General features: G+C 38.7%; 1 protein-coding gene across 1 annotated transcript in view; it reads right to left on the bottom strand.

The window, feature by feature from the left end:
* Window positions 1-1,916: 1,916 nt before the first annotated feature.
* A1CF (APOBEC1 complementation factor) overlaps window positions 1,917-24,206 on the bottom strand; it is a 71,090-nt gene continuing 48,800 nt past the window's right edge. Inside the window, exons 7-11 of the mRNA XM_007944025.2 lie at window positions 17,064-17,337; window positions 14,943-15,148; window positions 7,676-7,812; window positions 6,658-6,809; window positions 1,917-2,068 (exon numbers count right to left, since the gene is read on the bottom strand). Coding sequence (XP_007942216.1) covers window positions 1,917-2,068; window positions 6,658-6,809; window positions 7,676-7,812; window positions 14,943-15,148; window positions 17,064-17,337 — 921 coding nt within the window. The remainder of the gene's footprint in view (window positions 2,069-6,657; window positions 6,810-7,675; window positions 7,813-14,942; window positions 15,149-17,063; window positions 17,338-24,206) is intronic.

Raw genomic sequence — 24,206 nt, 5'->3', positions numbered from 1 at the left:
GCCACTAATGAGATTGTTGTTGTTGTTGTGTGCCGTCCAGTCGGGCCGACTCATAGAGACCCCTCCTTGGTTTCCGAGGCAGTATCACTACGGAAGTAGATTACCCCAGCTTCCGTCGGAGGAGTGGCTGATGGGTTTGAACCGCCAGCCTTCTGGTTAGCAGTCAAGTGCCTTAGGCACTACGCTACCAGTGCTCCCACCAATGAGATTAGAGGGGTAATATTAGATATTTGGTGTTTGAATTTAGATCAAAAAGTAATCATTCACAAGTATGGTAAGAAAGTAGTGCCTCCTACTCCCCTCCAGCCCAGTGTTTGTACCCCAGCTTCCTATCACATGAATATAAGGTTTTTCTGTGACAGCTTCACAACAAAAAGACTTGGATATGGAAAAGCTGATGCTTATTTAAAGTAAAAGGAAGGGAGGGTAGAGGATTTCTTGGCAGATTTGATCTAAGTGGGTTCAACAGTCCAAAGCTAAACCCAAGTTAATAAAACCACCTCTGAATGTTGAATGGTATCCTGGGTACTGGGAAAAGATTACGGAGATAATAAATCTTCTCTTTTTGTTTGAAATGACTTTTCAGTCAATTTGTTGAGTAGGAAAAATATATGATAATTTTGTGGATTTGTTTTTACTCTTTTTATGTTTGGTAAATTAGAGGACCAAGGAAAATGAGGGAAACCCTCCATGAGATGGATTGACACAACAGCCACTATGTTGTTGTTGTTGTTGTTTGCCGTCGAGTCGGCCCCGACTCATAGCGACCCCTCCTTGGGTTTCCGAGGCAGTATCACTACGGAAGTAGGATTGCCCAACCTTCCTTCCGAGGAGTGGCTGGTGGGTTTGAACCGCCAGCCGTCTGGTTAGCAGGCAAGTGTCTCAGCCACTATGCTACCAGAGCTCCTATAATGGACTCAAATACACCAACAATCATGAAAGTATGCAGGACTAGGTGACACTTTGTTCCTTTATGCATGAGATCACTGTGAGTCAGAGCTGACTTGATAGCAATTAATAACAATATTTTATGATAATGTAGCTGAGCAAAATGGAGTTGGGATGAAAATAAGTCCATGTAAACAAGTCAGAATTCAAAAAAAAAAAAAAAAATAAGAAAAGTCATTTCAAATTGGAATAATTATTGTGTCATGGGAGACCCTTGAGAAGGGTGGGAGTTATAGGGGAAAATATGTGTGGGCTAATGAGTTTAATAAACAATAGGTCTGGATTTGTTTTAGCCATATATGCAAGACATCACATCAGTTTTTGGGGGAAGTCTCGCTGGCTTCAGGGCACAGGAAGCTCCTGGCCTGTAACAGAGTGACTGGATGGAATGTTCAGACTGAAGTGATGCTAAATCCATAAAATCTTTGATAACTTTTCGTGAACTCGGGCCAGCAACCAAGCCCCACAGAGTGCCAATGGTAAACACATTTTAAAACATCCATATCACCTTCCTTTTGTTTCTCTGCAACTTTGTGTCTCACAAAAATTGCTGCGAGCCAGGGGTTAGGACACTGGCGTTTACTTGACCCCCCTTTGTGTGATAATTGTGGGGGGCTGCTCAGCCCCAGTCCCTTGCTGGCTAAAAGAGCCCTTTCCATTCTGTTAGGATTTGTAAACATACTCTCAGGCCACCTAAGAAACTGGGAACAACTTTTTGTGGGAGCAATGGATCTTTAGCTTTCAGTGTTAAACAACAGGCTCCTTAACCATTTGATTTGATTTAGGAATAATATTCTCATATCGTGATTCTACAATATAAACTATACAAAAGTATAAGCAATATGGTCTCAGAAAAGGCATTACTTTAGGAAAGGCATAACTTGTGATCATTGTGGGACTGACTTAGAGGTGTATTTCTTTAATGTAGGGTTTGCATGTCTTATTCTTAAATTAAAGGAAAGATTTCTTCAGAAGGCTCCATATCCATCCCCTCGGGCAGTCACTGCAAAGGTGGGGTAGACCTCATAAGTTGTGTATGCTGCTAAGTCTTGTCCAAGGGTCACCGCGTGCTTGAGCTGGGCTGCAGACACAGGTGCAGTTGCATTAGGGACAGCATATCCTGGAGAAGGAGGCAGAGAAAAACTTCATGAAAGGCACTCAGATTGGATCACTTTTGATTTATCTTCTTTTAGTAATAGGAAAATTTAAAATACTGCTTAAAGCTGAAAGTTAAAAATGTATGTTTATTGTCCAGGGGAAACAATATCTGGATGCAGTGACTTTTAAAATGGCATTTAAAAGCCCTAGGAGGAGTTCTGGTAGCATAGTGCCTAAGGCACTTGACTGCTAACCAGAAGGCTGGCGGTTCAAATCCACAGCCACTCCTCGAAAGGAAGGTTGGGCAATCTACTTCTGTAGTGATACTGCCTCGGCAAACCAAGGAGTGATTGCTCTTGATGGCACATAACAACAACAACAACAGGACAGATTTACTCAAATTGGGGTCGGTTACATGTGTTGGGGCCAACTTGATGGCATAACAACAACATATGTGTCAGAATCACCTCATATGTAGAGAATTAGAAACATTAAGGATGAGGCCCAAGAAACAGAAACTTAACAAGATCCTCAGCTGATTAAAGTTTGAGATTTGAGAATTTTTCAGAGGGTCTCAGAATTTATAAACGAGGGTAGGAGACTGAGGGAGGGTAGGTACTGGGGGATGGGTTACGGGCCTGGTTTTGCTTCACTCCCAAGCTACCTAAATGAAACTTACCAAACTAAAAAGCCATTGCCTGAACTTAAGAAGGATGAGTAATGACTGGGTAGACCAGTAGGGAAAATAATGTAAAGTTTTTAATGTATTTGTCTATAACATCATGAAAGCAAATACCTAATTTATCCATATGTAGATCTATTCATAAACGGCCAAAGTGGATCTATTCATAAATGGCAAAAGCACCTTCTTGCCCCAGCATCAAGCTTATTTTTGGTATATTTACAGGTATTGATGTTTATCTGTATCCTCTGAGAACCAGACTTTGAGGGACAAAGATATTATCTATGTGCTTTCACTTTAGTATTATGTCTAACTGGTTAACATCCCCCCCTTATTTTTTCTAAATATTATTTATTTTGTTATTGTTGGGAGCTCTGGTGGCATAGTGCTTAAGGCACTTGACTACTAACCAGAAGGCTGGTAGTTCAAACCCACCAGCCACTCCTCGGAAGGAAGGTTGGGCAATCTACTTCTGTAGAGATACCTCCTCGGAAACCCAAGGAGGGGTCACTATGAGTTGGGACTTGCTTGATGGCTGTGAGTTTGTTTTTTTTTGTTGTTGTGTGGTGGTTGTTGAGAATATACACAGCAAAACATACACCAATTTAACACTTCTACATGTACAATTTAGTGACATTGATTATATTCTTTGTTGTGCAACCATTTGCACCCTCCTCTTCTGAGTTGTTCCTCTCTCATTTATATAAACTCACTGCTCCCTAAATTCCTATCTAATCTTTCAAGTTACTGTTATCAATTTAATCCCGTTTAGATAGTTCTTAAAAGAGCATAATGCTCCAGGCAGGCCCGTGTTTACTAGTTAAGTGAAACTGTTGGTTTGGTTTTAAGAAGACTTTGGGGGATATTTTTAGTTTAAAGATTATCTCAGGGCAGTAATTTCAGAGGTTCATCTAGACTCCATGACTCCAGAAAGTCTAGAGTTCATGAAAATTTTGAATTCTGTTCTATATTTCCTCCCTTTTGATCAGGATTCTTCTATGGAATCTTTTTAAAAGATTAAATCTTTTAAAAATCTTTTTAAAATCATTTGAGCCGGGCATCCTGCAGTTCTTCTGATCTCATGGCAAAGGAGGCAGTTGTTCATGGGGGCAATTAACCACACATTCCATAATATTCCTGACTCGCCTTCCTCTGTTGCTCCAGGTGAACAGAGATCAATTGTTGTACCTCAGTAGGCCACTTGCAAGATTTTACGACCCCAGACACTATACAGCAAACTAGGAGGCAGAACAGAAGCACTAAACATGCTATTGCTCCAATTAACTGGATGTTCCATGCAACCACGACCCTAAACCCCCAAATCAAGGAACCAAACCCCATGAGAAGTTCAGTTGTATATAAGCAGCCTTAGCAAGTACTCTTTTCTGTTGTTGCTATTATAAATCACATCTATCACACAACTTTTGCCAATTCAACTAACATGCACTCTAAAAACAATTGTTTTCCTGTGAATGTCTTGGATAAATGCTTGGATATTTCTTAGACTATCTTAAAACTGTGAAAGACAACAAGAAAAGAGGAGAAGTACACTTAAGCACTCGGAAAGAAGGTTGGGCAATCTACTTTCATAGAGATACTTCCTCGGAAACCCAAGGAGGGGTCACTGTGAGTCTGGTCCAACTGGATGGCACATAACAACAACAACAACACACTTAAGCAATGAACAGAGAGCTGATTAAAAATATCCATTTGATTTATGTGCTGTGGAATTCTGCCCAACCCTAGAAATATTGATTTTTTTTTTTTTGTCCCTTGAGGCTTCTCAAGAAGTGATAGCAGGAAGCTGGCTGGACTTACAATTAATTTTTAAATGAATCCACTCCTTGGCTCCTTCACTCTGGGCAGTAACGCTGACTAATGTGCAAGTGAAGTTAAGTACATTTTCCAAGGATGTGAGAAATGTGTTAACAATTACTTCATACTTCTTGAAACAGTGTTTCTAAAGTAGGTTGTGTGTATGTGTGCATCACAGATTTTATCTTTGGGAATTTTGAATTTTATTTTTAATTTGAGTAATATCTTAAGTGCAAAGGAATTTGTGCTTCAAACAGACTCTTCCCTTGGAGCCTATTATCTTTGGTTGACTCCACAGGAAAGTTAAAACAGAGGCTCTCAAAATTCTTGGTCATTCCCAGGACAACTCTCATATTGTAAATAGTTTTAACTTCTTGCAGGAGCAAATAGAAGTGAGGATAAGATAAAACATTCTTGGGTTAAAGCAAATCCTTTCCAGTACACAAACATACTTCCCAATGGTGGCTCATTTATATATATATATATATATATATATATACACACACATTAATTGTCTTTAGAGTGCAGCTTTCTGCAAAATAGGAACTTGACATTCTCCAAAACTGAAAAACCTTGGCACAAGTCCCTGCAGGTCGAACATGTGAGGACTGTGTTATATGGAAACCAAGCACAGTGGCTGGTGGCCCTAGCACTGCTTGGGGAGGATCTTGCCTTCCACAGTGTCAGCTGTTTCCTTGGTAGCTTTGCAGCAACTCCCCACAGATCTTCTCCATGTTCTTTCAGAGAAACATAGCTAGAATTGAGGTCACAATCATACGTGAAGCATGATTAGTTTCGCACTCACTTCCTGGAATGGAAGATATATTTGCAATTTTTGAGAAATAAAAGAAAATGAGAGTGAACTGAGATTTTGTGGATGTGAGGAATATAGATGTTATCACACGTATACACATAACCAATATGTGAATTAAACAATTGATTGAAAAAACCGAACTCACTGCCATCGAGTTGATTCCAGCTCATAGGGACAGCCATTCTAAGGCTGTAAATCTTTACAGAAGTAGACTGCCCATCTTTTTTCCATGGAATGGCAGGTGGGTTCAAACCACTGACCTTTTGGTTAGCAGCCAAATACCTTAACTACTACACCACCAAAGCTCCAAAAATAGTCATATCATATTTCTTGGTCTAGTCAGACCTCACTAACTTGGTCTTATGGGCAGCATGCTGACACAATGACAAGGCAGAATGACATATATATATATATTTTAAAAAAGTATTCTAAAATAAACAATATAGTCACTCTAGCTGCTGAGAAAAAATTTCTGAAGCAGGTTTCTTGCCTAGTTCTCTTAAATTTCTAATGGATTCATTTTTAATTATTAGCCTTTATTATAGGTACATAATAAATGGGAAAAATCTTTTCAACGAGACCCCTGGAGGCATGTTTATCTACAGTTAGACTTTACTGTAAGCAATCAACATATGCCCTAAAACAAAACTAAGAACAGATAAACAGAAGCCTGATTATTGAAAAGATCTGCCTCAGTCCTTCATGTATACATAATTTTTTACTTAAAATAATAGAAGAAAATGTGATCTACATATTTCCTTCAGAAAGCAAAGTAGTAAAATTAGAATCAAAGATTAGAGTTTGGGAGGACGCCCAAGGATTGGTTAAAAGCTGACTGACCTTGAACATGTTACGTATTCTTTCTAATACTCAGTTTCTTCATCTGTACAATGGGCATTATGATAGACCCTAAGTCTTAGTGATATCATATGCATTACTGAGAAAATACAAAGCAGGCCAGCACATAGTCAAAGCTCAAGTAAACATCATCTATCAATAGGTTGTTCAGAACTCTTTTACTGAAAGTAAAAAACAAGATAATCCAGACTCAAAGAGATCACCTTGTCTAAGATTATGCAGCTGCTTAAAGCTGAGCCAAACCCACAATCCACTGCTACTGCCCAGCCCAATTCTCTTGTTTCATGCTTTAATGGTTCACTCTATCAAACTTTTTGGTTACAGAAGGTGCAAGTTGTCATTACTGTAGGTAGAGTTCAAAAATAATTCTCTGAGTCCATGCCGTCATGGGGACATTTCCAACACCTCTGCAGAGCGCTGTTTGCACCAAATTTTTCCGTACCTGGAAAAGCAGTGGCGGCGGCAGCAGTGGCAGTAGCAGCCGGAGTTTCGACTCCATCAGTGGGGATACCCAGGGTCTGCAGGGTGTACTCGGCTGCGTATGTCTTTGCTTCATCCACATAGGCACTTAGCTTCGGAGGTGTGAAAGGGTGGCTGGAAAGCATAGTCAGTCAGGGCAGGCATTTTAAACTTGCGCCACTGAGTCAGGTGGCTCTTTAAGTTGATTAGATGATGGAGTTTTGTGTGTTTCTTTTTAATTTATTTTTTGCTATTAGAGCTTCTAAGTAGATATGTGTGTAGCTAGAGCTACACCTAGAACATGCTGTTGTTGCTGTTATGTGCCGTCAAGATGGACCCGACTCATAGCGACCCCTCCTTGGGTTTCCGAGGCAGTATCACTACGGAAGTAGATTGCCCCATCTTCCGTCCGAGGACTGGCTGGTGGATTTGAACCGCCAGCCTTCTAGTAAGCAGTCAAGTGTCTTAGGCATTATGCTACCAGAGTTGATAACATTCCTGGTCATATTTGTAACTCATTACATGACTTGTCTAAGGTATATGTGGAACACAGTCATTCTTGAAATAAATAGAAACACAGCCTTGGGGTAAAATTCAGAAGGTGATACCCACAAACAGAGAGGTCATAGCTTTGGTCCAAAATTTATGTGATGGGGACGTGGTTTTATTACATATAAAAATGGGGGTTTCTTATGCTTGAAGCTAAACACTGTCAGATAAGAAAATCGGCTATATTTGAAAACATTCCTTTCACATTTTACAATTTTTCATTGGTTGATTGGTATGCTGTCTTCACTGTCTATATGGAATTTTGGGGATTTTTAGATGCCATCCACAGAGGTGACACAGACATCCCAACTACACATCGCAATGTTTGCATTTAAATAAAAACTGCCTAGATAGTAGACTTGAGTATTTACTTGGGTGTTGAGTGACCCTTAATTTACAAATAACTCATATTCTAAAATCTAAATGATAAGGAATCTGGAGGAGTTACTCACATGGTAGGATTTTGGCTGGCCAGAGCAGGAATGGTGATTTTGTATAAGAATAGTTGCCTTTGGTCTTGTCCAATGGCAGTGTGAAGCTGGTACACTGGTTGTCCCCAATTGTTTTTCTGACAAATTTCTTCTAATATCTGCAAGAGTTAAAAACAAAAAAAAGTGATTCCCTCTTCAAATGTCACATTTGCATTATTTCTCCAGTTTTCAGGTTTTTAAACTCTAGTCTTTAATGTCTAAACTAACATAAAAAGATGTAAAATGCCACATAGTTTAATGATTCATTAAATTTAAGATGAACTCAATTTGAACTTCCCTGAAAATGTTCTATCTATTCATAAAAATCATTTCACACCATTTACCCTAAATGTTTTTAGCTCAGTCCATTAGCTGTGACTTAATTTTATGAGTCCTGTTTGATATATTTTATTTTTTTTTTAAATTGATGCTTTAGCATAATGCAGCTGGATTTATCACCACTATCCTTAATTCTCTCTGCTTATTATTGTTCAGAGATGACAACCTAAGACTATATTCCTATTTTTGTGTCATTTATCCATGGGTTTTTAACCTTGCATTTTCATAAAAAGTGGAGTTAAAAAGTTTAAGCAGTTAGTATTTATTGAGGAGCATTAATAGATGGGTGTTGACAGTTACAAAGTCTTTATTTTATTGGCAAGATACCGTTTCTGGCTATTTTTATAGTTATCTAATTTTTAGCATCTTCCTGAAAGTTTTTTCCCTCCCTTCTGCCATTACTCCAAACCAAATCTCTTTAAAGACATGTGTTTTCCTCATCTTGAATAGTTTTTGGTGGCTCACTGGCCCAGATCCTTCCATTAGTCAGTAGATTCAGTAAACTGTGCAAAACAGGGAATAAGTCAGAATATAACTCCATGGGCTAGAACAGTGCTGCAGGATGTGCCTGTATTTAGCTTCTTATCTCATTTGTTTTAAACTGCAATCACACGAAATTTTCTAGCTTATTAAATTTGAAAATTACTCTTGCTTTCTCTATTATCATTTCTCTTTAATACTCTTAGTTTTGTGACATCTACAAAGCATCCTGACAGGTTCTTGGACAATAGTAAGTTAGTTTCAGCTAGCAGATAGGATGCCTGTTGGTTTATGCCTGATGTGCAAACATGTGCTAACGGAGTGCCACATCTAACTATTGACTTTGTAGGGTAGACTCGGTCCTTCTGCTCTTCTTATTGGAAGTTTGTAACTTTGCTATATAGTTGTTAAGGCTTCATTTATTGGTTGGAGGTGGCAGAGTCATCTATTAACAAGTCAGAGTTGTAAAAATTTAGACGAATGAATCAAGGACTCTCATTGGCTTACAGGGATAATTGCCTACATATCGGTATAAATATTAATATAAAACATGACTCATTTATAGTCTTGGTTTAAAATAAAAAGCAGAGATCTTTACTGAGAGATTTTATACAGAATTTATGATAATTAAAAAAAAATTCTTAAAAGATTTCTAGGTATACTGGTATTTTAATTAGATTCATTATTTTTGTTTTTTAACTCAAGAAGTTTGGGTGACTAGCTTTTGTACACCCTGAGCAAATCTTCATCTTTATACTTAACCATATTTCATTATAATAATCTGTTTGTGTGTCTGTATTATATCTCCCATTGGATTGCCATATGCTGTTTTTTATGTCAAAGATTATATTATGTTCACTATTATATTCCTACCATTTAACATGATACTTTGTGCATAGTATATATCCAAAAATGTTTTTTAAACTAATTATTATGAAATTTACTGGTCTCATAAGCCTCTTTTTTTTTTCTTTTTGTAAACTACCTAAGTAGAGTTGGCAGAAATCTTAATAGAAAGATGAACATGTTTTTTGGATATGAGAAAGGCATTAATTGCATAAAGAAGTATCCAAAATGAGCTTTCCCAAACCAAGTTTTCTATTTGATGCGATCATAAAGACTACTTCCATAAATACAAGGCTGATACATTTAGGGTGAGAGTAGGAAAGCTCGTTTCAGGGTTACATAAATTGTAACTATGAACAACCTGATATTGACCTTTCAGTCAAAAGGTATTTCAGACAGGTGGGCATATACTGCATAAGCATGGGAAATACAGGGTTAACATAAATCCTATTTTATTTTATTCTTATCCCTGTTATTCAGTTTTCAAAATGGAACAGCTTTTGTAACTGATAAATTTCCAACAATTAAATGTAGAAACCAGAAAGCTGGAACTGTGAAATGAGAAGAATAAAAATTCACTGTAATGCCATTGCCTAAATATAACTATTGTGGAAGACTTAATTTGATATGACTGATGGCATCTCATAGTTAAAGATTCACCTAGATACCACGATGAAGTTTTCTCTTAAGATAGACACAGTGTTTCTAAGAGATGTCCTAGATGGTCTATTCAGGGTCCCCTGTTATGAATACCCTTCATTTGCTAAGTAATTTTTCTCACAAACAAACACTGGAGTCTTGAATTGGAGTCTTGACCTCATTTTGTTTTCATTTAAGGTATTGATGGTTAATTCTTAAAAATTCCTAAAATTTATAGAAAATTTCAGTACCTCAACACCAAAAAGACAAATAATCCAATTTAAAAAATGGTCAGAGGACATAAACAGATACTTTACCAATGAGGACATTCACGTGGCCAACAAACACATGAAGAATTGTTTGTGATTATTAACAATAATAAAGAAAGATGGAAATCCAAACAATAATGAGATATCATCTTACCCCAGCATTAATAGCAAAGTTCAAAAAAGAAAAAAAATGTTGGAGAGGGTGTGGTGAAACTGGAACTCTTATACTGCTGGTTGTTGTTGTTTGCTGTCAAGTCGGACCCGACTCATAGCGACCCCTCCTTGGGTTTCTGAGGCAGTATCACTATGGAAGTAGATTGCCCCATCTTCCTTCCGAGGAGTGGCTGGTAGGTTTGAACCGCCAGCCTTCTGGTTAGCAGTCAAGTGCCTTAGGCATTATGCTACCAGAGCTTCTTACCATACTGCTGGTAGGATTGTAAAATGGTACAACCACTGCGGAAAATACTATGGAATTTCCTTAAAAAGTTGGAAATCAAAATACCATACAATCCAGCAATCCCACTAGTAGGTAATATCCTACAGAAAAAAGAGCCATAAAACACATAGATAATATGCACACCCATGTTCATTGCAGCACTATTCACAATAGCAAAAAGATGGAAGCAATCTAAATGCCCATCAATGGATGGATAACAAAGTATGGTACATACACACAATGGAGTACTATGCAACATTAATAAGAATGGTGAATCTGTGAAATACCTCAAAATGTGGATGAACCTGGAGGGCATATACTGAGTGAAATAAGTCATCACAAAAGGACAAATATTATATGAAACCACTAGTGTAAAAAGTCAATAAATGATTTTCACACAGAAAGAAATATTCTTTGATGGTTACCAGAGGTGGGAGTGTAAGTCATTAACTAGAAGGTAGACATATATTGGCAAAGAGGAGGGCAATATGCAATAATGGGGGAGATTAGCCCAAAATGATGAAGGCAAAAGATGACACTGGAGGAAGCACATGAATTAAAAGCAACAGAGGTAAATACTATTACATATACAATCCTGCAGTAACAGTAATAACAATAATCTACAAGAAAATACATAGATAGTCATGCAGGCAGAACAGATGTGGGAAGATAAATGGGACTACACGTATATACACATGTATACATATATACATGGGAGCTCTGGTAGTGTACTACCTAAGGCACTTGACTGCTAACCAGAAGGCTGGTGGTTCAAACCCATCAGTCACTCCTCGGAAGGAAGATGGGGCAATCTACTTCCATAGTGATACTGCCTTGGCAACCCAAGGAAGGGTCACTATGAGTCGGGTCCAACTCGACAGCACATAACAACAACAACAGCATATATATATATATATATATATATGTGTGTGTGTGTGTGTGTGTGAAAACCAAACCAAACTCATGACTGTTGAGTCAATTTGCCTCATAGTGACCCCTCCTTGGGTTTCCAAGGCGGTATCTCTATGGAAGTAGATTGTGCAATCTTCCTTCCAAGGAGTGGCTGGTGGGTTTGAACTGCCAGCCTTCTGGTTAGCACTGGATTTGGCCCATCATCAAGTCCAGTTCCTGGACTTGGATCAGTGGCCTTCCATGTTGCCTGCTGATCTTGGGACTGTTACCTTTATAGCCTGTGGGCCAACAATCTACCATTTTACCTGCCGATCTTAGATTCATCAGCCTCAGCAGCCAGAGGCCCACTGTACTGCCTGACAATCTTGAGTTCCTCAGCTCCTGCAGCTGTGTGAGTCAGAAGAAGCCTCCAGCTTGTTCCAGTGGGCCTGGAAGGCAGAGCTGAAGCCCAAGGTCAAGGGGTCTCCCTCTAGCCCCTAGAGCCAGCACTCTGAACTCAGACATCTAGCCTAGTTTTCCCCAAGAGACAGCATTCTGAATTAGCACTTTTAGCCTTCTAAACTGTAAGGGAATACATTTCTGTTTGTTAAAGCTATCCACTTGTGGTATTTCTGTTATAGCAGCACTAGGGAACTAAGACAGAGAGTAGTGACTAGGGTCTTCAAAGCTTGTGAGTGGCCATCTAAGGTGCAATTATTGGTCTCTCTCTTTCTGGAATAAAGAAGAGTGAAGATAAATGAAGATGCATGGACACAATTAATCCAAAGGACTATGGACCATGGAAACCTCAGCTTCCAAGACCCTGATGCTGGAAGAACAAGAGGGTGCCCAGCTACCACTATCAACCACACTGAAAGGAATTACATTAGAAGTTCTAGTTAGAAAGGAAGAAAAAATGAAGAAGAAAACTCAAAATCATAAAAAAAAGACCAGGCTCACTGGTCAGATAGAGATTGTTGGAACACCCAAGACAATTGGCCCTTAGTCACTGTCCAAGCCTGGAACTTACTCCTATAGCTCAACTTTCAGCCAGCTAATAGAAAAGGTGAACAACAACACCAGGGAGGTATGCACTCCTTATAATTTCCAACTATTCAAGATCAAAAAGGCAGCATTTGCCCAAAGACAAAGTTCAGAAGGCAGGAAGGGAGAGACAAGAGAGAGAAATGCAAACAGGAAGAACAGGGAAGAAGTGGGATGAGTGATGTTACATTGTGGGGATTGCAATCAATGGCATGAAACAAAATGTGTATGAATTATTGAATGGAAAACTGATTTGCTTTGTAAACCTTCACCAAAATCACAATTAAAATTTTTTTAGAAAACTATCCCAGGTTCTTTGCATTTCAATAGATGATTAAAGTTTCAAAGTTAATAATTAAAAAAAAAATGACAATTTCTATAATGAAAAATGGCATTCAATGGCCAGCATCCTCTCAAATTACATTATGTTAATTGGCTAATTTATCTATTTAAGGAAAAAAAATCAATAGTCCATGTTGTTTTTCACTGCCATTGAGTCAGCCCCCAATTCATGAATGATCCTGTGCAGAACAGGATGGGGCCACTGTGATCCACAGGGTTTTTATTGGCTGATTTTTGAAGTAGATCATCAAGCCTTGATTTCTGGTCTGTCTTAATCTGGAAGATCTGCTGAAACCCATTCAGCAACATTCAAGCCTTCACTGACAGGAGTAGTGGCTGTCCTTGATATTCATTGGCCAGGAATCAGATCCCAGTCTCCTGCAGATAAGGTGAGAATTCTACCACTGAACCACCACCGCCCTCAAACAGCCTAAAAACAAACCAGACACACTGCTATCAAATTGATTCCAACTCATAGCAACCCCCACTGGGTTTCCAAGGCTGTAACTCTTTACAGAAGAAGATCACCCCATCTTCTTTCCATGGAGTGGCTGGTGGGTTTAAACCATTGACCTCTGGTTAGCAGCCAAATGCCTTATCTACTATGTCACCAGGGCTCCTTCAAACAGCCCAACTAGGGATCAAATAAACTCATTTGATGGAAAGTGATGGATGGCTATTGGCCCAGTTTAAAGAAACTATCATTGGGCTGGGATCTCTGGTGGTATAGTGCTTAAGGCATTTGACTGCTAACCAGAAGTCTGGCAGTTCAAACTCACAAGCCAATGAAGAGATCTGATCAATTATTAAGCATCTCAATGTGGCATAAACTATTGAGTGCTCAACTACTAGCTGGGTGAGAGTTCATAGAGACACCGTCTCAGAGACCCAAAGAGGGGTTGTTGTGAGTTGGAATAGACTCGACACCAGTGAGTTTGGTTTTTTGGTTTATCATTGGACTACTTAACTGTGATAGTTAAGGTTGTGTGTCAACTTGCCTGGGCCATGGTTTTGAGTGGCTAGGCAGCTGGATGTAGTTATTCCCCATAATGAGAGTATAATCACCTCCATGGTGGAATCTTCTGTGAGCAGCTAAGTAGTTGCCTTCAGGCTGTGGCCTGCTTCTAGTATATGAGGAGAAGCTTTGAGAAAGGTCTTGAGGTTTTGGCACATCTGGATCTTGCATTTGGCCAAGTCTTCATTTCAGTGGCCTGCAATGTTGCCTGCTGACTTTTGATTGTTCCTGGACTTGAACAAGTGGTCTGCTGTGTTGTCTGTTTTCTTGGGACTGTAGCATTTTACCTGTCAATCTTGGGTTCCTCTACTTCATCAGCCAGTGGCTGCACAAGTCAGAAAAAGCCTCCATGGTGGGAACCCCCAAGACTATGGCCCTGGGATACCCTTTGGGCCTAGGATTGGACTCACGCTCAAAGACTAGCTCTCAGCCAAACAGTAGAAAGACTTACATGCAGAACATCCACCCCAGGACGATGCACCCACCTACTCTAGGGAGATACACGCCTTAGAGAAGTTGGCCGTGGGGCACTAGAGTGGCAGCATTCACATGGAGGGAAAGCTGGACAGTCAGGAGTGCATAGTTAAGGCACAGGGAGAGAGTAGTCATAGAGATGGGAGAGGAGGAGAGTGTTATGGTTGGGGCTGGTAATCAGGGCATGAAATCAAGTGTACATGAATTGTTGAATATAAAATAAATTTTGCTCTGTAAATTTGAATCCAAAACATGATACAAAAAAAGAAAAAACCTCCAGCTCTAGTGGGCCTGGAATAGGAGGTAGAGCTGAAACCCAAGGCTGAGGGGCCTCTACCTGACCCCTAGAGCTGGCACTCTGAACTTGGAATTCTAGCCTCCTAAGTTGTAAGAGAATAAATTCTTGTTTGTTGAAGCCATCCACTTGTGCTACATCTGTTATAGCAGCACTAAAGAACCAAAACAGTTACCTACCTGGGGAGCAAATTTAATTCCTTGAGGTTTTAGAGTGACTGGATTCATTGGAGTAAGCTCCATCCCAGGCAAAAGGTCATAGAGTTTATCTTCTCTCTTGTCTCCTTTGACCTGGAAGCCACGACCCAGGCCTGTGTATGCCAAATAGCCACGGCCGCCTAGTCCTCTCACTCCCGCAGCCCCTACAGGTACATTCATGTAAATTTCTAGGAATGTAAGAACGATTAAACTGAATCAAACCACCAGAAAATCACCCTGAATCTTACTGTAATGGAAAAGTTAGCCCCAGTCACTTTGATTATTGTCCTGAAGATAGGTAGAAAACTCTAGGATTCTACATAATGAAACTCAACATAAAGTAGGGTTCACCATGGATATAATTTTTTTTTTTCCACTTTCTGTGGAGATAGTAATACTGTCAAAGCTATTGATAAGTATATGAGCAATTAAAATTTTTCAAACAGATTAAGAATCTGCAATTTTTGTCTTTACTTAGCTTTTTGATGTTTTGCTATAGATTAAATAATATTGGAAGATGTTTATTAATATATCCCAATGTAATGTGACTACATATATTGAAATCAGTTTTGCACAGTGACTCACTGACCAGGAAGTCAAGAATGAATTCTAGCTTCTCCAATAATCCCACATCCAAGGAGCTATTGGAAAATTAACATTTAGAAGGCATGTTTTGGGGTTCACTATTCTCTTATGTTCTGTCACTGTGAGGCTTAAATTTCCATTGAGTTTCATGCATAGATTCCTTTTGATTTTCTTTTCTTTCTTTCTTTCTTTTTTTCACATTGCTAATTTGATTTCCTACTGGTGACATAAGGAGATAAGAAAAATTAGATTGATTACCCTCCATTCATGAATATTATTCATTGATTACTTTCTTGTTATAAGGAAGATAACTTTTTTCCCCCTTGAAGTGGAGTTTGTTTTTTTCCTTCATTACAACTGGTTGATAACTTATATTTAATGTTTGGATTCTTTAAGGATATGGTTTTAAATTATAAAAATGAATAATGATTTAGTGATATAATTTGTCATCATATAGACATGTTATCCTGAAGGAAATTCTAATTATTTCTTTATCATTACAATTTTTGCAAAAGTAATTGCAATATGATTATAGAACTTTTAAGGCTGCTGAATAGTAGAGCACCTAGGATAGCCAACATCATTTTTCTGAAAAATAGCAAAACACAGTAAGACAAATGTTTCCACAGTGATCTGGAGCTGCCCCTTTGATTCTATGTCAAACCCAAGAACAGATTTAAATTTGCAGTTTCCTTTTTGAATTGTCCAGATTGATCTCATATTTGGATACCAGGACTAGGATTCTGTTAGCATTAGCCACATCGTGAAGAGATCCACGAGATAGGGACAAAACAGTTTTTTTGAAAAAAAAAATGTTATTGTCTCTATTTCTTGAACTAACTGAGCTTTCTAAACTCCTTGAACATTTGTAATTCTTGCAAAATTCAAATAGGAGATACTTATTGTTTGGCAGTAAGATAGACTTTTTATTCCTCTTGTCTGTAGTTTACTATTTAGTTCCCCATATCTTAGAGAAAACAGTTGATTTCCTTAAGAGTGGGCTTTTTAGTAGGCAAAACATACTTCAGATGAGAGCCTCTCCTCTCTCTGTTAGAAAATATTCACGATAACTTGTGGTTTACATATAAAGGTGATGCTACTGAATCACAATCACTATCAGGTTCACATGAACATTGAAATGTTTTTGCTATTTGAGATACTTGGTTTCCATTGCTGTCATTTGGGAGTTTTATACTGAGTCATAAGCCTAGAAGTTGGCTATCCAAAGATAAAGGAGATGCTCAGAAGTGTCAAATTGAGTTTCTGTTTGTTTAAATTTTATTGGTCCATGTAAAGATCAAATTTATGCTTTAGGCTCAGTTGCACTATGTTCTGACTATGATTTTCTCAATAACCAGTTGTAATGTGAAAAAAGATTCCTTATGAAGGAAAACTACTGATATACAATTTGATTTTTAATAAAAGATTTTCTCCCTTTTCTCCTAGTAGAGGAAATTTGTCTAAGGCATTGCAATTACAGTCATTTGAAATCTTGAGGCAAGAGCTGACTGGTGTTACCTCTAATAGAAGGGGCCCGGATAATGGCCCTGTTACTGAAGTGTCCTTTGGAGGCTGGGAAATGAAAGCTGGGAACTGCTGCATAGGTCTGAGGGGCATAGAAGACAGGAGCTCCAAGGTATGTTGTGCTGGGATCATAAACATGGCCCAAAGAGTAGGTGTACTCTCCTTGGAGCATAGTGTTCCTTCCACCAGTGCCTCGGGTATACCTAACATAACTGTCCTTGTCCACTGGTTTGGCTAGGGTCACTTCAATAGGGGAACCATCCAGCACCTGTTGTAAGGAGCAAAGAAAAGGCAACATGAAAAGATGGGAAGATACCAACACAGTGTGGTTGAGCTATAGGAGATACAACCTTTTAAAGTTTAGTCCATTTGTTGTCATGTTTACTATTTTTTTTTTTTCATTTCTATGTATCTTGTCTCTCTCTAGATAACTTTGTGTTTTTGTGCCTGTTGGTTTTCACTCAGTGATTATATTGGTAAGTTGCATTAGACACCAACAGTTTTGATATGACTTATTGGCCACTGTCTCTTAATATATTCGTTATAAATTTATCTGAATATAGTCACTGACAGAAAATTATGTAACATTTCTATTACGTGATTGTATAAATCTATTTTAAAGTATATGATTATACAATCCTAAGAAATTTTGCAGCATTATATTGACAGGGAATGTCCAGAAATGCAAGCTAGATTCAGGAGAGTATTTGGAATGAGGGAAGGGATATCATTGCTGATGTCACATGGCTCTTGGCTAAAAGCAAAGAATACCAGAAAGATGTTTATTTGTGTCTTATTGGCCATGCAAGAGCATTCAACTGTGTGGATCATAACAAATTATTGATAACATTGAGAAGAATGGGAATTCCAGAACACTTCACTGTGCTCATGAGGAAACCGTACATAGACCAGGAGGCTGTTGTTTGAACAGAACAAGGAGATACTGCATGGTTTAAAATCAGGAAGGGGTTGTGTCAGGGTTGCATCCTTTTATCATACTTATTCAATCTATGTGCTGAGCAAATAATCCAGAAGCTGGATAATATGAGGACAAACGTGGCATCAGGATTGGAGGAAGAATCATCATCATGAATTAGACTGATTCTAGGGCAACTAACAACAACAGTATATGTGAATATATGTACATACTTATGAAGACCAAAGGCTACAGCCTTGAGTATGGATTATACCTCAACATAAAGAAAACAAAAATTCTCACATCTGGACCAATAAGTAACATCATGATGAACAAAAAATATTGAAAATTATAAAATATTTAATTTTACTTGGATTAACAATTAATGTTCACAGAAACAGCAGTCAAGAAATCAAATGATGTATTATTGCATTGGGCAACTTGTCTGCAAAAACCTCTTCCAAGTGTTAAAAAGCAAAGATGTCACTTTGAGAACTAAGGTGTGCCTGTCCCAAGCCATGGTCTTCTCAAATGCCTCATTGGTGTGAGAAAGCTGGACAATGAAAAAAGAAGACTGAAGAATTGACACATTTGAATTTGGGTGTTGGCAAAGAATATTGAATATACTATGGACTTCCAGAAAAATGAACATAACTGTCTTGGAAGAAGTACAGCCAGAATGGTCCTTGGAAATCAGAATGGGGAGACTTCATCTCACTTACTTTGGACATGTTATCAGGATGGACCAGTCCCTGGAGCAAGACATCAAGCTTGGTAAAGCAGAGAGTCAGTGGAAAAGAGGAAATCCCTCAATGAGATAGATTGACACAGTGGCTGCAACAATTGGCTCAAACAGAAATGACTAGAAAATATTTTGGTCTGTTACACATAAGGTTGCTATGAGTTGGAATAGACTTGAAGGCACCTAACAACAATCACAAAAGTGTTGTATTTTTGCTATTTGGTTTAGATTTTTCAAGAGCTAGGACTATATAATATTAATTTCTATAGTCCCCAAACCAAGCAAACTTTCTTGCACATAATAGACAGCCACAAATCTTTCATTATAAATAAGTATAAATATTCATGTGTACATATATGTATACTATGTTATAGTTAATATAAGGATAATGTTTAATATATGCTGTATTTATAATACATGTGTATAAATGAACACTCACATCCAAATCTCAATTTACCACATTTCTCTCTAAATAGCCTTCCCTTCTTGTCTTCCCTAACTATATTATCCTAGTCTCCCATATTGAAAACTTGAAATGGCCTCGACTCAGTCTTTTCTTTCACTCCTGTATCAAATCAGTTCCCGAGTCCTCTAGATTCAGCTACCAGAGTCCCCTGCAGAGCAATCTTCTATATTTCATTCTCCCCTTAGTTCAAGCGCTTATTTCTTCTCACGTGGATGACTCTAAAAGACTTTGTTAACTCATCTCTGTTACATCTCCCTTCTCAATTTATAAAATCTCCACTCTTACTATGTTTACACTCCTAAACTGTAGGTGTAATCAATAATCTTCCAAGGTTCACCCAGTATTCATATGTACGTATATATACACCATGTTATAGTTAAATATAATATTTAATATATACTATATTTATAATATATGTATATATTGCTATAAAATAGATACATCTAGCTATAAATATACTTAGATGTAAAAATTGGGAACAGTTTCAGTAATTTTTAATGCTATCTATTGTGTTTTACCACTGTTCGTCTGTCAGTTTGTTGTACTGTGGTGGCTTGCATGTTGCTGTGAGGCTGGGGACTATGCCCCCTGTATTTCAAACACCAGCAATGTCACCCATGGTGGACAGATTCTTCCAGACTAAGACAGACATGGAAGAAAGAATGGGTCATCCACTTCTCAAAGAATTGGTCAGTAAAAGCCATACGAATAGCAGTGAAACAGTGTCTGATATATTACTGGAAAACTTCATGAATAGCTCTGAAACATTGCCTGATATAGTTCCAGAAGATGAATCCCTCAGGTCAGAAAGCACTCAAAATAAGACTGGGGAAAAGCTGCCTCTTCAAAGTAGAGTTGACGTTAATGACATGGATGGAGTAAAGTTTTCAGGACCTCCATTTGCTGATATGGGAGCTCTGGTGGTGCAGTACCTAAGGCATTTGACTGCTAACCAGAAGGCTGGTGGGTTTGAACCTTCCTTCCACTCCTGGGAAGGAAGATTGGGCAATCTACTTACGTAGAGATACTGCCTCAAAAACTCAAGGAGGGGTCACTGTGAGTTAGGATTGACTTGACAACAGTGAGTTTTTGAGTTTTATTTGCTGATATGGCATGATTCAATATGGGAAGAAACACCTGCAAACATCTATTAATAATCAGAACATGGGATGTAGGAAGTATGAATCTAGGAAAATTGGAAGCTGTCATAAATGAAATGAAATGCATAAAGATTGATATCCTAGGCATTAGTGAGCTGAGACAGACTGGTTTTGGCCATTTTCAATCAGACAACCATATGATTGACCATGCTGGAAATGACAAATTGAACAGGAATGGTGTGGCATTCATTCTCACAAAGACCATTCCAAGATCTGTCCTGAGGTACAATGCCCTACAGAGATAGGATAATATCCATATACCTACAAGGAAGACCAGTTAATACTATTATTCAAATGTATGCACCAACCACCAAATCCAAAGACAAGGAAATTGAAGATTTTTACCAATTTCTGCAGTCTGAAATTGACCAAACATACAATCAAGATGTATTGATTATTACTGGTGATTGGAACGCGAAAGTTGGAAACAAAAAAGAATCACCAGTAGTTGGACTATATGGCCTTGGAGATAGGAATGATGCTGGAGATCTGATGATTGAATTTTGCAAGACCAACAATTTATTCATCCAATAACTTATTCATTGCAAATAATGAAATAATGTTTTTCAACAACAAAAATGTCAGCTATACACATGGACCATGCCAGATGGAATACACAGGAATCAGATCAACTATATCTGAAAGAAGCAATGGAGAAGCTCAACATCTTCAGCCAAAAGAAGCCCAAGAGCTGACTGTAGAACAGACCAGACCATCAATTGCTTATGTGCAAGTTCAAATTGAAGCTGACAAAAATTAAAACAAGTCCACAAGACCCAAAATATGACCTTGATTATATCCTACCTGAATTTAGAGACCATTTGAAGAATAGTTTTGATGCATTGAACACCAGTGACCAAAAACCAGACAAATTGTGGGGTGATCAGGAAGATCTTTGTGGGATCATGCATGAAGAAAGCAAGAGGTCATTAAAAAGAAAGGAAAGGAAGAAAAGACCAAAATGGATATCAGAAGAAACTCTGAAACTTGCTCTTGAATGGAGAGTAGCTAAAGCAAATGGAAGAAATGACAAGATAAAAGAGCTGAACAGAAAATCTCAAAGAGCAGGTTGAGAACACAAAATCAATTATTATAATGAAATGTGCAAAGACCTGGAGTTAGAAAACCAAAAGGGAAGAATACACTTAGCATTTCTCAAGCTGAAAGAACTGAAGAAAAAATTCAAGCTTTGAGTTGCAATATTGAAAGATTCTATGGGCAAAATATTGAATGATGCAAGAGGCACCTAAAGAAGATGGAAGGAATACAGAGTCACTGTACCAAAAAGAATCGGTCAATGTTCATCTATTTCAGGAAGTGACATATGACCAAGAACCAATGGTATTGAAGGAAGAAGTCTAAGCTGCACTGAAGGAATTGGCATAAAAAGAAGGCTTCAGGAATTGACAGAATCCCATTGAAATGTTTCAACAAATGGATGTCACACTGGAGTCACTTAATTGTCTATACCAAGAAGTTTGGAAGACAGCTATCTGACCAAGTGACTAGAAAAGATTCATATTTGTACCCATTCCAAAGAAAGGTGATCCTACAGAATATGGAAATTATTCAACAGTATCATTAATATCACATGCAAGTAAAATTTTGCTAAAGATAATTCAAAAATGGTTGCAGCAATAAATTGACAGGGAACTTCCAGAAATGCAAGCTGAATTCAGAAGAGTATGTGGAATGAGGGATATCATTGCTGATGTCAGGTGGATCTTGGCTGAAAGTAAAGAATATCAGAAAGATGTGTACTTGTGTTTTACTGACTATGCAAAAGCGTTCAACTGTGTGGATCGCAAATTATGGATAACATTGAGAAGAATGGGAATTCCAAAACACTTCATTATGCTCATCAGGAACTTGTACACAGACCACGAGGTTGTCATTTGAACAGAACAAGGGGATACTGCATGGTTTAAAATCAGGAAGACGGTGCACTAAGGTGGTGTCCTTTCACCATACTTATTCAATCTATATACAGAGCAAATAATCTGAGAAGCTGGACTATATGAAGGAGAACATGGCATCAGGATTGGAGGAAGGCTCATTAACAACCTGTGATATGCAGCCACCACAACCTTGCTTGATGAAAGTGAAGATGACTTGAAGCACTTACTGATGAAGATTAAAGACTACAGCCTGCAGTATGGATTATACCTCAACATAAAGAAAATGAAAATCCTCAAAACTGGGCCAATATGCAGCATCACAATAAATGGAGACAAGATTGAAGCTGTCAAAGATTTCATATTACTTGGTTCCACAATCAACACCAATGGAAGCAGCAATCAAGAAATCAGACAACATATTGCACTGGACAAATTTGCTGCAAAGTGCTATAGAGCAAAGATGTCTCTGAAGACTAAGGTGTGCCTAATCCACGCCATGGTATTTTTAGTAGCCTCATATGCATGTGAAAGCTGGACAATGAGCAAGGAAGACCCAAGAAGAATTGATGCTTTGTGTTATGGTGCAGGTGAAGAATACCAAGAGTACCAGTATTCTCAGACTGAGTCTGCCAGAAGAACAAACAAATCTGTCCTAGAAGAAGTGCAACCAGAATCCTCTTTGGAAGTGAGAAGGGCCAGACTTTGTCTCACCTACTATGGCCGTGTTGTCAGAAAGGACTATTCCCTGGAGACAAATACCATGCTTGGTAAAGTGGAGGGTCAGCAAAAAAGGGGAAGGCCCTCAGCAAGATGGAGTGACACAGTGGCTGCAACAGTGGGCTCAGGTAGAGCAAGGATTCTGAGGCTGGCACAGGACTGGGCATTGTTTCGCTCTGTTGTACACAGGGTTACTACGAGTCAGAGCCAACTTGCCAGCACCTAACAGCAACAATGTTTGGCTTTAACATTTAATTTAGGATTGACTGTATCTCCTTGACAACTATCATACTTGCTTAGGAATGTTCTCAAATCACAAAAAGCTAACCTACAAATTATTTCAAGGTACTAACAATTTTATAGGAGCTCTGGTAGCATAGTGGCTAAGGCACTTGACTGCTAACCAGCCACTCCTCGGAAGGAGTGATACTGCCTCGGAAACCCAAGGAGGGGTCGCTATGAGTCAGGGCTGACTCGACGGCATATAACAACAACAACAACAATTTTATGATGCTAACTTAGTGATCAACGAAGTTAACATAATCCTTTTCCTTGTAGACATTTAAGTATTCAGTTTTGTTTGTCCTTTCCTTTTTCTATTTTGGAGTCAGTATTATTTTCTCCTCAAGGATCCAGACATTTTTGTAGGACTCAGAAGCTTATGTGCCCTGGGCATCACTGTGTCTGAAGGACTTGTGTGGGTGATTCTCCATTTGCCCTCCAGATCCACTTCCCATCCTTCTCCAGTCTGCTCGCTGCTCTGGGAGGCTGTTCCACATGGAATGATCTCTAGGGCTCCTGGGCCTCTGGATTATAATTGGGATTGGCCAATGGGGAGTCCTCGCAGGCTTGGAGAAAGAAACAACATTGAGTTCACAGCATTTATTTTCCTGACTCTCTCTCTGAGAGGTACCACTGGGCTGGTTATATCCCTCCACTAAAGATTACTACTTCTGTCAAAGATACTTACTCTATGCAATTCTCTCCTCTTCCAGGTTTCCTTCTATTTCTCCAGCCCCTTGTCCCTTTGAATCCAGGAGTAGTAATAGCTACACTGCACTCTCTCTTATAGGTCCACTTCCCTCTACCCACACCTTTGCTATTCTCTTAGCCATCTGTTTCCTGCTGGGACCCTGACTGATGGGTAAAATAGCCAGCCCTTATGGGGAGCTCTGGTAGCATAGTGGCTAAGACACTTGCCTGCTAACCAGACGGCTGGCGGTTCAAACCCACCAGCC

Source organism: Orycteropus afer, unplaced genomic scaffold, assembly GCF_000298275.1.
Source record: "Orycteropus afer afer isolate SDZICR_OR568_19922 unplaced genomic scaffold, OryAfe1.0 scaffold00118, whole genome shotgun sequence".
In the NCBI taxonomy this organism is placed as follows: domain Eukaryota; kingdom Metazoa; phylum Chordata; class Mammalia; order Tubulidentata; family Orycteropodidae; genus Orycteropus; species Orycteropus afer.
The sequence above is the reverse complement of the archived record's forward strand: the minus strand, read 5'-3'. Positions and strand labels throughout refer to the sequence as shown.